Source organism: Callorhinus ursinus, unplaced genomic scaffold (assembly GCF_003265705.2).
Source record: "Callorhinus ursinus isolate GAN/ISIS: 27379988/994484 unplaced genomic scaffold, GSC_fseal_2.0 scaffold7, whole genome shotgun sequence".
NCBI lineage: Eukaryota > Metazoa > Chordata > Mammalia > Carnivora > Otariidae > Callorhinus > Callorhinus ursinus.
Window position 1 is genome coordinate 9,040,337 of NW_027397069.1, and position 16,947 is coordinate 9,057,283.

Here is a 16,947-nt window from a genome sequence, read left to right on the forward strand (position 1 = left end):
TGCTATATATGAGTTGAATGCTCCTCTATTTGCATTTAACGCTGGTATTGCACCACATAAAGATGAATGGCAAGTTTCATGTTAATCATTTAAAATGTTGATTTTTCTTGATTTAGAATGACATTAAATAGCAAATAAAAAAGCCCAAATACCATGATAAATCAAAAGGAGACCTCAGAAGAAAGGAAAAAGCTTTATATTTTAATAGCTTTAAAGGCATTTTTTTCTCCTTTTATTTTTTTACGGAACACCTCACAAACTTGTGTGTCATAGTGGTGCAGGGGCCGTGCTAATCTTCTCTGTATCGTCCCAATGTTAGTAGGTATATGTGCTGCCTAAGTGAGCACCCTCCTTTTTAGACAAGAAGCCCCACATTTTCATTCTGTAACGGACCCTGCAAATGATATAGCTGACCCTGCTCAAGGCCTCATAAGTGCACAGGTCTGTCATGCAAAAAAAAAGAGCCTGCTGTCAATGTCCCCTTCAGGTGACAATGTCAGGAAGGAACAGCGCTCAAAAGCTCAGCCTTCAAAGGGCAAGTGGCTGAAGCCACAAGGTGCACAGATGATAATTGCTCTGCAAGGTTGCTTCTCAGCAGGGGAGGCTTCTGGCCCTGGCCTGGAGCTTCACGGGCTCCTAGCCCCACCCCCCGCCCCGCCCCGCCCCGCCCCTGCCCCGCCCAGATGGCGTCACTGCAGAATGAACAAACCCTAAATAAAGCAAAAAAGCAGGTTTGAAAGCAATTATGAGTGAAGGGAGTGGCATTATTTCCTTTTCGAATAAATATGCAATAAAATCACCAAATATGGGTGTATCTATTCAAAGAATATCACTTTAAGATTCTGGTGATCCCTTTGCCCCTAGTTAAAAATATAGTAAAACAGAAAGGTCTGCCCTGGAGACTCAAAAGCCATGTAAAACCACACAGGACCAGTGATCGGTATGTTTCACGTGGACAGGGGGGTGAGAGGGGTTGGCAAAGGCCAGGCACAGACCGCTTTTGAAGATGGTATAGAGATGAGTGAGGCATCTGTTCTCAAAGTGGAGACCTTTAACCAAAAGGGGCATGCCTGTCTCATCGATTATCACTGCGCAGCTGCGAGAATGTCACAAAAGTCCAGATACAGTTAAACTCACAATTGGGGTTAAAGCAGGCTTTACAATGAAAGGGGATTCAAAAAATTTTCCCCCCAATTTCATGAAATATCAGTCTGTATAATTTGGAAGGGAGGAAACAGAAAGCGCTTACTGATTTCACCTGGCAATCGTACATCTGCGCGCATGGTGGACGGGGCAGAGACTCCCGAGGACTGTCTATGCAAAGTCGGAGAAAGGAAGAAACACTTCTTGAGTTAAATCACGTGTGTTTTTCTTTTTTGCTAAAAGTGAGGACTAAGATGAGCCCCTCTAAGATTAAACCCGATGCTATCTTTACATCCCATTTCATTTTAAACCCCTCTTGCTGGGCAGCTTCTCCACGTGCAGAGCCCGTTCACCACGGAGATGAACGTGTCTGGCTTATTGTTCATAAAGCCCAGGCTAGTTGAAAACTATTTTGGGTTTCTCACTCAAATCAGATTTCAACTTTGATTTTTCAAAAGGTTAATAGGTTAGTCCAGCGGTCTGTTGTGTCAACAGGGCCCTAGAAAAAAATAATCATGAAAGCAATATCAAAAGGTCAAAAGGAAGAAATTGAAAATGCTGTAATAAAGAAATGATGGAAGCCTGTTCTGTGTGCATTTTAATTCAAACGCAGAAGCCTGACAAAGAAAATAAGATGATGTTGCTCAGCGTGGTTGCTGGGAGGGAAAAGTGACATGACACTAGCCCGGAGCGAGATGAATTTCAACAGCTCATGGTGGCCTAATGTTCCCTAAAGAGTCTAGTGAGACAGGAGAAATATGAACGGAGGTAGGAAGGGAATGGAATCTCTGGCAACGAATTATTTTTTTTAGTGTGGGGTGAAGTTAATGCAATCACCATTGGCTGCTATAGAACACGCAAACAAACAACAAGAATTTGAATCTCTAAACTTCCTTTAGGGTGTAAGTGGGATTAGTGTTCCATACACAGGGCAAAGGGGAAAAGGTGGGGACTACAGAAGGTAAAGCAGTGCTGGGACCAATTTCTGCTACTTGCTTCACACTGACCGTCTTGCGCTGGTTGTTAGTAGTGCAACTGGGACTCACAAAAGCCACACGTTGTGTTGTGGGGGCCTCGGGGAAGGACAGAGCGTGAGGGGAGTTCTATATGCTGAGTCTCTGGGTGTGTGTGCACAGGTGGGTGGGTGGGGCGTTCCTTCTTAGATGTAAAGACAAAGATCGTGTTTGTGCGCTATGCTGGTATCCTTAAGTTTCCTCTTCTTGGCAAGAGACTTGGCACTGGCCCCTGAATCTACTTATCTTTCATAAAACAAGAAGATAGCTTAAGGAACCACATGATTCTGCCCCAACGTTCTTTCCATCCTTTCAAAGGTCCAAGGAACAAAACGAGGAACTAAAATCTTAACCACTGATGGAAACGCCAGAAGATGAAAAGCTGAACAAATAACCAACATATAATATATACTATATACGAGGATATCTAAATAATATAAGCATATGAAAGATTAAATCTCTAAACTGAAAACAGTAAGTTGGTTCCTTTCTCCCAACAGTTTCCTGGGACATCCCTTTTACGTAGTAGAAACTTACTGATAAGGATTTGAACTAAATGCCTGCCCAACAGAAAAACTAGTGGATAATAAGGTGCTAAACACATTTAAAATAACTTTTATTATGCTTTACGCTTCCCTACTCAACCATTCTTAATGGCTCCCCAATGCCTGTGTAGTTAGATATATAGGTATAAATACATGCAGTAAAATTCACAGATTTTAAGTATACAGTTCAATGAGTTTGAGCAAACATATTTAGCTCAGTAACCAACACCCAAGTCAAGATACAGGACATTTACATCAACCTAGAAGGTTTTCGATTGTCCATTCTGGCCAACGCTTCTCCCCTCCCAGAAGCAAACACTATTCTAACTCTTATCCTCATAGATTTTTTTTTTTTTTTTCTGCTTGATCTCAGTGGAATCACAATGGTATCATACAAAGTGAGTCTCTTTGTTTCTGGCTTCTTTTGCTCGATATAATTTTTTTTTTTTTTTTGTTTTTAAAGATTATTTATTTGAGAGAGAGAGAGAGAACATGAGGGGGGGGGAGGATGGAAGAGGAGCAGAGAGAGAGAGAGAGGGAGAAGCAGACTCCCCGCTGAGCAGGGAACCCCACACAGGGCTCGATCCCAGGACCCCTAGATCATGACCTGAGCCAAAGGCAGACACCTAACTGGCGGAGCCACCCAGGCGCCCCTCAACGCAGTGTTTCTGAGATTCTTCCATGGCTGCCATCAACATTCTTTAAAATTTTTGAAATATTTACTTCAAAAATGTATAGTCAAACTCGAGAAATGAAATTTATCCTAATCGTTTTCAACTTTGTATGGTGAACCTGGAGAGCTTTTAAAAAAATACCAATAGTCATGCCCACCTTCAGAGTGTCTGATTTAATTGGTCTGGGGTAGGAGGAAAGCATTTCTGAATGCTGGCATTCTAGTATTTCTGAAAGCTCCCCCCTCGATTCTGATATTCTGCCATAGTTGAGAATCCCTGGACTCAGAAATGATGGAATTCCACCTCAAGTTCATGCAGATCTTCCCCTATCCCCCTTTTCCATCTCAGAGGAATGGGTGGCCTTTCTCCTTTCTATCTGTGCTCCTGACTTAATAATAGCTACTATTTTATGAAAGCTTACGCTGTGCTAATGACTTCTATCTATTATCTCATTTAGGTCTTACAACAATCATGTTATTCCAGTTTGGCAAAATGAACAAAATGAGGTTTAAAGAGAGAAGTTATGCAGCTTGTAAGGGTAGGAGCCAGGATTCAAACACATTTATTATTTGCTGAGAAATACCTCCCCATCGTGATTATATCTCCTATCCGTTAATTATCTTTCTCCAAACTTTTCTTCTCCTTTGGCTTTTTAAATTTTCCTCAGTCTACACTAATGCTGAGGTTACCTTTAGCCTAAAGAAAGAATAAGTAAAGACTTCTCCTTTAAACATGTCAGTCTTCAAACTCCACTTTTATTTCTCTCCTCCTGTTCTACTCTTCTGCGCATTGCACAAACTAGGGGCACCCCCTGGCATGTGACTACAGTGGTTCTCCGGTCCCCGGTGAGTTCCTCATCGCCCCATTCGATCTTTCCGCTTAGTTTGCATTCTGTTCAATTCTTGGCCACTCTCTCCCTCTGTTGTTTTCATATGCTCAACTGATTGACCGGACACCAGTGGGAAACTGTTTGGTCTCAACTTGTAACTAGAAACCTAAAGAACTTAGTGTTGATCAAGGTCAAATGAGGAATCAGATTCATGGTTATAGTAATAACCAAAACAATAGGCAATTGTTATTGCTTGCTATGTATCTATGTAACATGCTGTTTAAGATCCAAGGAGGAGACTATAAAGTCCCCTCCAACAACATGGAGACAATCCTGTTGACTTAGGCAAGACTCAAGTTAATAAAACAATTACAGTTTATTAAACTTAGTAAACAATTTAAAAATGAATTTAAAAATGAATAAATGCTGGATAATATGGTACAGACTACAAGTACAGCAAGTATCCAGAAAAAAAAAAAAAGTACTTCTGGGCAAAGAGACTCATAAAGTAGTTAGTGTTTTATTAGGCCTTGTCTTATCTCTAAGTCTTGTAATGTCTTTCTGGGTCATAGAGGAGTTAGTATGGTCAGAAAGATGGGATACGGGGCTCAGGAGAGGCAAAGGGCTCAATTCTTGATGATGCCGTTGCTTCTTCTCTGACTTTTCTATACCACCTTTTCTTTGTCTCTAATCTCCATTTCTCCCTGCTTCCACTGGTCACCATACCTCACATTAAAACTCCTGCTGAACAGAGTGGCAATCCTACCCTTCTCTCTGGCTCAACAGTAGAGCTGTACTAACTGCCTGACTCTTTATCCACCCAGAACACTCTGTTATGCAGCTACTCATCTTCCAGATTTTACTGGGATTGGATCTAAAGATAGTCAATCTAATCGATCTCTTTCCCAACAGTCACATATTTCCCAGAAAAGCCTCTTTTTCAAAGAAGTGTTTACAACAAAACATCATTTGAAAACATGTAAAAATCATCAAACGATGTTCACACAGAAGCACAGCAGATGACTCATGTTGGCATAGCAATAACATACCTACTTTTCTAAGAAACAAAGCTCTGAGCTTTTCCTAGGTTTTCACGACTAAAATCCGTTTAATCTGGAACTAGCCATAGAAAGTGTCTGGTCCAGTCTCTGCTTTTCCTAGATGGAAGCCTAAAAAGGGAATTTCTTTTCCCAGCTAACTGAGTTGCTTTCTAAACACTAAAATTCAGGCTTCGAACTTCTGGGGTTCTGTCCACTATACCATAATGTCTTCTTCATCAGAGAAATATTGCAAGAATCTAGAAGGCATCTCAAAAATTGAATTTGTTGCCTAGGAGAGCATGGGTCAAAACCTTGCTTTTTTTAAACAGTGCATTTTCACCGAGCAATCCATTTTAAAGGCATTAGAAAACAAGGTAACCATTTTTTTTTTTTTTCAAATCAAGACAGTCTCATGAGAATACTGCTATCATACCAAGAGATATATTGTGGCTGAAGTTACAAAAAAGTCTGACAAGGCTATAAAGGTTTGTTATTATTCAGGTACGGCAAGGTCAACAGATCAGGAGATGATTGAGAAGATAGTGTGTTATGCTCACAGACCCCAAGAGGAGGGAGCAGGCCACCCCAGGGGTTAGGACACGCAGGCAAGTGCTGGGGTTGGCCAAGAGACAGAAGGAGAGAGGGAACTTTATTGTAGTTTCTCATGGGAAGGAACAGGCAAGGCAGAGGAAGCGGACTTAGGACTGGCTGGTTGGAATAATTTCAGCAGGCTCTGAAGCATAGGGGCTGTCCCTCTTTGTCTGGTGCCGGTTTTGGGGTGATTGGAGCAGAGGGATAGTGGCCCAGAGTGTGAGAGCCTGCTAAAGGAGGTGGTTGGTGTTACGAGCTCTGGGCTGACTGGTGTGCATTTGAAAGTACACTCTCTGGTGAGTTTACTCTCTCCAGAAATTGGCTAACCCTGAGAGACGGTCTCTCAGGTCAGCAAAGCCCCAAATGTCAAAGCATCAGACTATGGAAAAGAAAACACATGGTTAATACAAATGGTCAGGAATGATACATTCAACCATAGTTGAAACACTATCTGGAAACATGATCATTGATGTTTGGATCAGGATAACCAGGGGAGAAAGAAACGGGATGGTCTCTATTGTCACCAACCATTTGTCCCTTTCTCACTCAACTGAGTAAGAGCTAAGACGAGAACTCATGTGTTTACTCCTTCCCCCTGCCAGCCCCCAACTCAGTAATTAATGGCTCTTTGGAGAATGCTACTTGAATCTGCCTTCTCCACAGAGTTTCTCAGAGCTTTTTGGAGCATGGGGCTTTAAGATGTCAGTGCTTCTTTTTTTTTTTCTCAAGATTTTATTTAGTTTATTTATTTGACACAGAGAGAGAGAGAGAGAAAGAGAGCACCAGAAGGCAGAAGGAGAAGGAGAAGCAGGCTCCCCGCTGAGCAGAGAGCCAGATGCAGGACTCGATCCCAGGATCCCGGGATCATGACCTGAGCCGAAGGCAGCTGCTTAACCAACTGAGCCACCCAGGAGCCCCAAGATGTCAGTGTTTCTTAACTGGAGACATTCTGGGTATCCAGATCTTCATGAAGATAAGTCCCATCCTCTGCTTCGAAGGATCGATTGCAGCACATTGCTGGTGGCACCTGTCTTGCTCACAGAGCCGTGAACGTAAGTGCTGGAATCCTGTTCTATCAAGTGCTTATTTAAAAGAAGAAAGTGCATTTCTGAATCTGGGCAAGAGACCAATTTTAAATGGAAGTTGAATTTCACCCTCTATGTCTTTGACTTGGGTTACTAAAAGACCTAAATTTGAAGCTTAAACATGGTCTAAATTAGTGACATCATTTTCTAATGCAAGTTGTTTTAAAGATATGTAAATTGTCATTCTTTTTATTTGGAGAATGATTAAGATCTATATTGGTTAGTATTTTTTTCCTGCAAATGCCTACCTTATAGGTGATAATTTTGAATTGTAGTAAGAAGTTGTATTTACAGGTAAATATTAAAAGAAAAGACAGCTCATAATAATCAACTTGTTGATGGACCAATTTAGAGTGTCAGGTTATGGGGTGCCTGGGTGGCTCAGTCGTTAAGCGTCTGCCTTCGGCTCAGGTCATGATCCCAGGGTCCTGGGATTGAGCCCCATGTCGCTCCTTGCTCCTTGCTCCTTGCTCCTTGCTCAGCGGGGAGCCTGCTTCTTTCCTGCCTGCTGCTCCCCCTGCTTGTGCTTGCTCTCTGTCTCTTTCTCTCTCTAGCTCTCTCTGGGTCAAATAAATAAATAAATAAAATCTTTTTAAAAAAATTTTAAAAAATAGATTTAGAGTGTTAGGTTATGAGATACTGTTTTCTGATAAAGTGATGGCTATTTTCTGTCTCCATGAATGTGACTAGTCTAAGGATCTCATACAAGCAAAACCACACAGTATTTATCCTTTTGTGATTGGCTTTTTTTCACTTACCATCATGTCCTCAAGGTTCATCCATGTATGTCGCAGCCTGTGTCAGAAGCTCCTTCCTTTCTAAAGCTGAATTATATTCCATTATCTGTACAGACCACATTTGGATTGCTTCCACATTTTGGTTATTGTGAATAATGTTGCCTTGAACATAGGTGTAGAAATATCTCTTTGAATCTCTACTTTCAATTCTTTGGGGTATTTACCCAGAAGTAGAATTACTGGATCACATGGTAATTCTATTTTTAATTTTTTGAGGAACCATTATACTGTTTTTTATAGTGGCTGCACCATTTTATATTCCCAGAACTGGATAATTTAAAATGTTCCTTGCACATTTAAGATTTTAGGACTTAACACTTTCAATAATCTCTTTTAGCCATTTTCCTCTTTACCTGGAAATCCTGCTCATCATGGAAAAATGTTCAAATGTCTTTTTACTCCAGGAAGCTTTTTCTGATCTCTCCTTCTCTTATGCCTGGATTATGCACGTTCTAGCACCCTAATTTACCAGTGTCAACATTAATCACTTTTTACATTAATCGTTTATTTTTTTCTAGGACATGTGTTCCTAGAAGTTAGAGATCATGTCTTATTCCTCCTTATCTCCTCAGTGCCTTGATTATATAGAATAACCAAGCAGCAAGTGTCTGATGAATGAATGTGTGGGTGGATTGGCACAAAATAGGGTCAAATAGTTCCAAATGAGAGATTGAGGAAGCGATTAAAAACAGTAAAACTGGAGAATAATTTTTCTCCTAATGCAAGGTATTTCCCTGGAAAGGCTGGGACCCAAATAATAATAATAATAAGCATAAAATTTAAAAACCTACTGTCCCAACCATCAGCTAGGGGAGAGTCTTTTCACTTGGGCTCTGGAATGCCTGGTTTGCCATTCTTGCTCAAGCAGGCCTGCATGTCCACAGGATGGACTGGTCGTGATACTGTGCACCAACATGGAAATGCAGAGGGGCATTCTATGCTCTTTCACAACAGAGCATGAAAGGCACTTTCTCCACTCATCTCCTTTTCGGCAATACACAGAAGTCTTCTTTTCTGCTGGAAGAGACCGTAGAGTCCAATGACTCAGAGCCCTGTTATCTTGGATGATGCGGCTGAGTTTCAGAGCAGGGAAGAGGCTGTTCCCAAGTCCCATGGCAAGAGGGCTTCGACCTACATCTGGAGATCCAGACAAATGCTCTTCTTACACAGTTACAAACTATTTTTAAACGACTTTGCAGAGTGGTGGAGGACAGGCCTGTAATTGGATACAGTGAAAAGACACTTCAGTGGAAGTCTTTAATTTAGAGGGTCAGATTGAAGTCGCTTCCACTCCAAGCTAGATAAAAGGCCCTGAACTGTGGGCAAGCAGGCGATGGTGCCGATAGTTCTGGAGCCAGGCAAGAGGACCCCAACCCTCCTGGGGCAAGAGCCCACCTCTGCAAATACTCCCTTTGTGCAGGCTCGCGACCAGCCGGCGTGGAGGATGTCCAGAGCTCTCCCGGAGTGGAAGTTGCTGCCCCTGGTCGGCCTCCAAAGCGGGCGAGGGAGGATGCCGCGGGCTGTCTGCGGGGGCGGGACCAGGAGCATGCACCTGCCTCAGGGCTCAGAGGGGTGGGAGGGGCAGGGGCGGTGCGCGCGGCCTCGGCTCCGACTGTCCCGCCGCCAGCGCGCAGCCGCGCTCCGACGGCCACGCGGGGCACACGGGGGCCGCGCACCAGGCGCCAGGTGAGCGGAGATCGGATCCGGGAGCTGCGGGAGGGCCGGCGGGGGCCGGGTGCGGGGATCCGGCGCTGATCCGGGAGGGACGCGGGGCGCCCTGAGCCTGGGCAGCAGAGCCCCGGGCACGTCTCTGCGGCAGGAGAGGGGCGCGGACAGATCAGGGGCCCCTGGTTCTCTCGGAGGCAGCAGGAATACCCCGCATCCCCGCAGGGAAAAGGAGAGCCTAAGATGGCCAGAGGTTTATCTCAGGGAGGCCTGAAAAAGTTCCGGACTGTCAATCCCATCTTGTGCCTTTTTCAGGACCAAGCATGGGTGTCTTTGGGGGGTGGGGGTACTTTGGGGACAGGCAGCATTCATCTCTGACACTGATTGATTCTGACTTCTGGATACATTCTTAGCTCTTACTGCATCTTCCTGGTGTTAGCAAAGGTCCAAAGACACTGCCCCACAGTCTTCCCAACAAGTAAAGGAACACCCCCCCCATGCCTTTTTCTTTTTCTTTCTTTTCTTTCTTTCTTTCTTTCTTTCTTTCTTTCTTTCTTTCTTTCTTTCTTTCTTTCTTTCTTTTTTTCTTTCTTTCTTTCTTTCTTTCTTTCTTTCTTTCTTTCTTTCTTTCTTTCTTTCTTTCGTCTTGTTTTGTCACTATGGATTTAATGAACAAGTTTAGTACTGTCTCTAAGTCTCCAAATGGTATGTAAAATTTCTGTGTGCCCGTACATGTATTTTTCCCAGGAGGGCTTCCATAGACTTTATTTAAAGATCAAATAGCTAAAACCATAGCTTTGGGTCCCCTCAACATGGCAAGTACTAACAGTCTTTAGGGTGACTGAGTGGCAGATTCTTATTTGAAAACTGGGATTGAGGGAAGGGTTAGGGAGAGGAATTCCTTCAAATTCTGGGAGGACAACATTCATGCGCCTCTCAAATTTGCCTGGAGTAAGAATTGGTCTGTCTTCCACTAGTACGAAATCAAATCAGTTTACAGATATGTAGAGGAGGAAACGAAGATGGATCTTTGTGAATGAAATGTCTATCTATGGTTCTTCTTGATAACCAATCGCAGCCCGAGCTGCAGTTTCCGGGGACTCTGAAGGAATGTGAGAGGTGCAGGGTTACAAGTTTCTATGTCCCTGGTCCACTGGCAGCTTGAGAAGAGGAAAGAATGAATGTTAACTCAGCCTTGGAATAGCACCAGAAAAACCCAGGGTGTGAGTCCAGAGGGAAGAGAACACTGACAGGGTGGGGTCTGGGAAGTTGGGTTTGGAGCTTACTACAAAATTAACAGATACCCTAGAAAAATCACATTTCATCATTAATCCTACTTGTTCCCACCAAATGGGCAAGAGTGTGCCATGGACATACCGTAGTATATGCTGCTACTTGAATAGATGCTATTTCTGTTCGTATCTTCCCTATCTGCAGAAGCTTGGTATCCCAGTCTGTGAGGTTCATGGGCAAGTTGGCATTTAGGATAGCGGTCCCCAAGCTGTGTGTTTCCAAAACACTGATGTCCTGCAACTAGCCTCAAATAATCACATTCTTTTCCCAATTTCAGAGAAAAAGATAAAGCCAAATGATGTGGTTTTTTCCTTATAAAAATATCCCAAATCATTGGCGCTTGCTTTTATTTGTGTGTTACCTAGTTTAGTTCAAATATATGTATCTCGTTATGTTGAAACTTAATAGATCATTATTGCTAGTTTATGAAGAGTCGGTTAGTTCTAGGTGGTCTATAACCTCCCTATGACTGAGATCCACTGTTGTAGCAAAAAATAGGGGACACATCACATTTTTCTTTACTGTCCTTTGAATGCAAATGAGTCCTTTGTGGACATCTGGGTGGTGGTAGTGAATTTCACAGGACTCTGGAACCTGCCTCATTCTACTTCACTCACATCCCTGCCCAGTTCTATCCATTACTCTAAACTTGACCCATATTTTGTAAACTCAACCATTCTTTTGCTGAAGCTTATGGAAGAGGGGTTAAATTTCTTAGCCAACCCCTTCTCCCTTACAATGGGTCAGTCGGTTTTCATTAAATCCCCAGTTGAACTGTTGTTTTTCAAAACAGTAAGGTGGTTATTTCTACCTACAACCTGTCTTTTCCTGATATGATTATTATTAAAAATGGCCCCATACCAGGGCCAGGGGGTTATTTGGCAATAACAGAAATTATAATTGTGCTTCTTGCTTTAAAAGTGGTTAAAGAAGCAAACTTTTTAAAATATAATATTTGCCACTTCATTAACCCTTCAGCCTAAGGTAAAATTCTGCTGATGTTGCTGAGTTCTTTTTTTTTTTTTTTAAGCAAATATATACTGAGCACTTTCTCCGAGTCGGCCCTTGGGGTATGAGGTGATTCTATGTTTCTGCTTTCAGGGAGTTGACAGACAAACAGTGTGGCCTTGAATCAGCACTTATTAAAAAGTGACTTCTGGAAGTGCTGCCTCAGGGACTCTTTGACCATGACCCCTTGCTTTCGGGTTTAAATACCTGCCCATGAGCCCATTTAAAGAATCTGGCCGAGGATAAAGCTCTCCGCTGCAGTTTCCTGGGCTCAGAGCACCCTTGCTGGTCAGCAGGACCTGACTCCTATTACCTCCCGTACTGTGTAGGTAATAGTTCGAGGAATATTGTGTCCAGTGAGAGTAAATTAACTTGACAAGGAGAGAAACATTTGCTTTCCGTCTGTAATACACATCCCAATGAGTACTGGCCTCTCCCCCGGATGATCCTAATGGCTGCCCGGTGGCATGTTTCACATCCTTAGGCTAGTCTTTCCCCAATTCATATGGAATAAAAGTCATAAATGTTTAAAGGCATCCTGATCTGCACCCGAAGTGTGAGCTGGAGGAGTATGTTCAAGGCCAATGAACAGGGGAAGATTCTATCAGTTTCAGATTAGTTAAGTTGGGCCAGTCTGAAATATACCTCTTTACTACACTGAGGGAAAGCGTGAAAGTGTAGATTTTGATACCAGGTAATAGTAATAATGATGGCAGACAATGATATAGCAGTTGGTATGTGCCAGGCATCCTTCAAAACACTTTATGTACATTAACGTATCAACTTATTTAACCTCTCTCAACCCAAAGAGCTGAGTACCATTATCATTGACAATTTAGCCCTGCATCACACAATTTATGATGTTTGATTTACTTAGCCCTTCTGGGATAAAGTCTAATTCAGCCTTGTTATTTTAGGGCACTTAGTTCAATTCTTGCCTATGTATTGTGAGGGGTAGCCTTGCTCTGCACACAGACTGCCCTAGTCTGTATCTTGGTTCACTCCTGACTAGCAGGGTGACCTTGAGCAAATCACTGCTTCTTCATGCCTCAGTTTCCTCTGTAAAATGGGAGTGATCACAGAACTACCCCGTCAGGTTGCTGTGAGGATTGAATGAATTTATACACGTAAGACACTTAGAGTAGTAGAGCTTTGTCCACAGGAAGCGCTATTATTTTCATTATCAGCTACTTTTTCTTTCCAGCTGCATCTCCCACTGCTCCCTAATGTAGCCGCTACACTGAGCTACTTAGAGCTCCCCTGAACCTTCTGAAGTCTTCCTATGTCAGTGGCTTTGCACACGTTATTCCCTTTGCCTGGAATGCCTTTCCCTTCCTATTGCTACCTTCAGCTGAAATGTTCCTTCCTAATGACCTTCCTCTAGTGTCCTCCCCCGTTCTCCAGGTAGGTATTCCCGTCCTTCTTTGCGATCTCGGTAGCTTTGTGCCGTTCATCTATCAAAGGACTTAGTGATTAACAACTACCCGACATTTATTGAGCACTTATCACACGCCCAGTAGTGTTCCAAGTGCTTTTCTTGCTTTTTAAAAAAATATATTGAGAGCTCCATGTGGTAGGGTTATATTTCGCTAAAATTATGTCCATGTCCATCTCCCCCAGTAGACTGTGATAGTGGCTTGTACATCTGTGTGTGTTATTCATTTTGTATCTCTAAGAGCTGGCAGAGTGCCTAATTAATACACAGTGGGCACTCCATAAATGTGTAAGTGGATGCATTTTACCAGCATCTATTTACATCTGAATGAAAAGCTAATTGTAAGTAATTCTTCTTCTAAATAATCTTCATGCTTTTCTCATTGCAGAAATTCACTGACAAAATTTTAGAAAATACTGATAAGTAAGAAGAAGGAAGTGAAAATCCCACTGCTCCTAGCCCTGGAGGGCTTCAGCAAGGTGCTTAGGGACATCCAAGTTCTCAGCGGCTAAACTGAGAATCAAGGTCAGGCAGGCTGGCGACAGAGCCCAAAGCTCCTAACGCTGCATGAATCTGCTGCTCTTCTTCCCCTGGCAGACACACATGCCCTCCCATGAACAAATTATGTTAGCTAGTAAAATAGGTTGGAAGAGCTGACATTTGAAAATGAAATCTACCATCCAGGTGATGGTGCAAGGCATGAAATCTACATTTTAAAAATGGCCGGTATTCTGTCTTTTCCTGCCTTCCCATTTCATGTTCCATCATGTATTTGGGGGAATCCAGATGGAGAGACAGCACAGTGAAGTAAGGCAGAATAGAGGATGGCTTCTAAATCCGACTAACACAGGTCTGAACCCTGGCTTTGCCCCTAGATGCCTTACCAGGGACAGGTTGTGAAACCTCCCTCAGTGTTTGTTTCTTCTGTAAAATAGAGAAAGTAAGGAACATTTCTCAGTAGTTTGTGAGGTTTAGAGGTAACACGATGGTGAAGTGCCTCGCGCTTGAGTAATGGCGGGTCTTTGGTGAAGTCTCTAATGGTGACACCCTACGGCTTCCCCAAACGGCAACCTTGCCAAATTGTTTTCCACAGCTAAGCGCAGTTGTTTTTTCCAACCCTTCATTTTCATTCTGGTGGTAATTTAACTTTTATATTATTATTAGATGTCTTGCCTCACAATAGTTTTCCTAGAAATTCAATCTCTTCTCCACAGGGTCTCTTGAAGATTAAAGAGAAAGAAGTGGCGAATTTAGGATCTTAGAGCAAGTTTCATTTAAAAGAAGATCATTGTTTTCATTACCCCATCATTAATGTTTTCTATTTTCCTTTATCAGCGAGTTATTTTGAAGCCGATTTGAACTGCCAAGCCGAACTCTTGTTTTCCTGCAAGATGAAAGACAGCCATGAATGAGCCACCAGACAGTTTTGCAAATGCCTCTGACTTCCCCGATTATGCAGCGCCATTCGGAAATTGCACTGATGAAAAAATCCCACTCAAGAGGCACTACCTCCCTGTTATTTATAGCATCATCTTCCTGGTGGGCTTTCCAGGGAATGCAGTAGCAATTTCCACTTACATTTTCAAAATGCGGCCCTGGAAAGGCAGCACCGTCATCATGCTGAACCTGGCTTGCACAGACCTGCTCTATCTGACCAGCTTCCCTTTCCTGATTCACTACTATGCCAGCGACGAAAACTGGATCTTTGGGGATTTCATGTGCAAGTTTATCCGCTTCGGATTCCATTTCAACCTGTACAGCAGCATCCTCTGCCTCACCTGCTTTAGCATCTTCCGGTACTTTGTGATCATTCACCCCCTGAGCTGCTTTTCCATCCACAAAACTCGATGGGCCGTGGTGGCCTGCGCTGCGGTGTGGATCATTTCACTGGTGGCCGTTGTTCCTATGACCTTCCTGATCACCTCAACCACCGGGAACAACAGATCTACCTGCCTTGACCTCACCAGTTCGGATGACCCCGCCACCATCAAATGGTATAATCTAATTTTGACGGCCACTACTTTCTGCCTTCCCCTGGTGATAGTGACACTTTGCTATACGACGATCATCTACACCCTAACCCAGGGCCCTCACAATCACAGCTGCCTGAAGCAGAAAGCTAGAAGGCTAACCATCCTGCTACTCCTCGTGTTTTATATATGTTTTTTACCCTTCCACATCTTGAGGGTCATCCGGATCGAATCTCGCCTGCTTTCAATCAGCTGCTCCGTTGAGAATCAGATCCATGAAGCTTACATCGTTTCTAGACCCTTGGCTGCCCTGAACACCTTCGGTAACCTACTACTGTACGTGGTGGTCAGTGACAACTTTCAGCAGGCCATCTGCTCGATGGTGAGATGCAATGCAAGTGTGGACCTAGAGCAAGCAAAAAAAAATCAGTTACTCAAACAACCCTTGACATACTTCAGCTAGTCAACCAAGAAGAGCCTGCTGAGACTTGAACTTCTAAGAAGTCCAGAATAGCTCCCTCGATGGCTCTCAGTAAATATTGTATGTTCAGGTAATTACATGCCAAAGCCAGGACAGGGCCACCAGGATTTCTGTGCAACCCATTAATTGAGATCTTCCCTAGGGTCGATGTAAGAATGGGATACACACCTATCAGGAGAGGATTCACATGTGGAATTGAAACTATTGGAACTCAGGGACATCTTGAAAAATCTAGGATATCTAGTCTCACCAACTTACTCTGTATAAATAAAACTACGAGTTTCAGGAGTTTTATAAAATCGAAAGTTCACCCACTTGCCCCAGTTAAGTTAGGTGCCAAGACTGAAGAAAGACACTCTTCTCACACTTGGTTTCATGCTCCTTCATACCCGGGCCTGTCCGTATTTAACCCTTAGACTATCCAAGGCATTATTTGTCTCTTTTTCAGTATTCTCTTTGTTTTCATTTCATGTCTTTAAGACTTTTTTTTCCTTCAAACTTTGCTTTGAGATCATCAAACTGTGTTTCTCGCTAGGCTTTCATCAGTTTAGATTCAAGCCAACTGATACAATACACTTGAGACAATTCAAAGATGTCTACGCAGATGACTGACATACCTGCAAGGTGTTGGAGGCATTTTGTCTTTATTGGTGTAGATATTTTTAGAAGTTGTTACTGAATTGAGAAAAATTATCAAGTTGTATTAGTAATTGTCATCACATCCCAGGAAAGGGAGGAGAGGCCTCTTTTGGGGGAACAGAAGTACTTTGAAATGTCATGTATATATTGGGTATTAAGTAAAATCTAACAGTGTTTGGATTTCTGTGGAAAATTATCCCAGGAAACACCAGTTCTCTTTAGATACCTTTCTCTTTTGTGACTCTCTTGAAAATATGTTATCTATTTATTATAACAGCTAAGACTATTTTTGAGTTATGTCTGTGCTTAATTATCACTAAGTATAAATATTTGAGAAAATGCCTAGTCTGGATATCTAAAACCTTAGTCAATGTGTTGATACAATTAGTAAACTAATTTAAAATCACTGAATAAGCTGGTGACATTTTTCTGTGAAAACGCAGCTTGACCATTATTCTATTTAAATGAAGCTTATGTTCTCTGTGTTTAGACAGCAAAAAATAATTTTAAGAATCAGTTTTAGAATAAGGTTGGAATAGATGGTTGAAACAGAAGAATGAGTACCATGGGAATGCTTTGTGACTTTCAGGTGCTTCTAGAACATTAGACCTAAATGAGGACGTTGGTGGGGAACCTGTGCCAAGCATGCAGGGGGGTGTGGGGGGAGGCAGTGGCTCTGCACATGGACGTTTCTGGATGATGGCGCTGTCTTCACCACCTGCCTTCTGAGCCATCCTCT

General features: G+C 42.7%; 1 protein-coding gene and 1 non-coding gene across 2 annotated transcripts; one reads left to right on the forward strand and one right to left on the reverse strand.

Annotated features, from left to right (window-relative positions):
* Positions 1 to 236: 236 nt before the first annotated feature.
* Positions 237 to 339, reverse strand: LOC112826951 (U6 spliceosomal RNA). The gene has a single exon (XR_003209092.1). It is a non-coding gene; the product is annotated as a U6 spliceosomal RNA (small nuclear RNA).
* A 14,183-nt stretch (positions 340 to 14,522) lies between these two features.
* Positions 14,523 to 15,537, forward strand: OXGR1 (oxoglutarate receptor 1). Its single transcript, XM_025874522.1, is given in 2 exon segments — positions 14,523 to 15,506; positions 15,508 to 15,537. Coding segments are annotated over 2 exon segments (1,014 nt in total).
* The last annotated feature ends 1,410 nt before the right edge of the window (positions 15,538 to 16,947 follow it).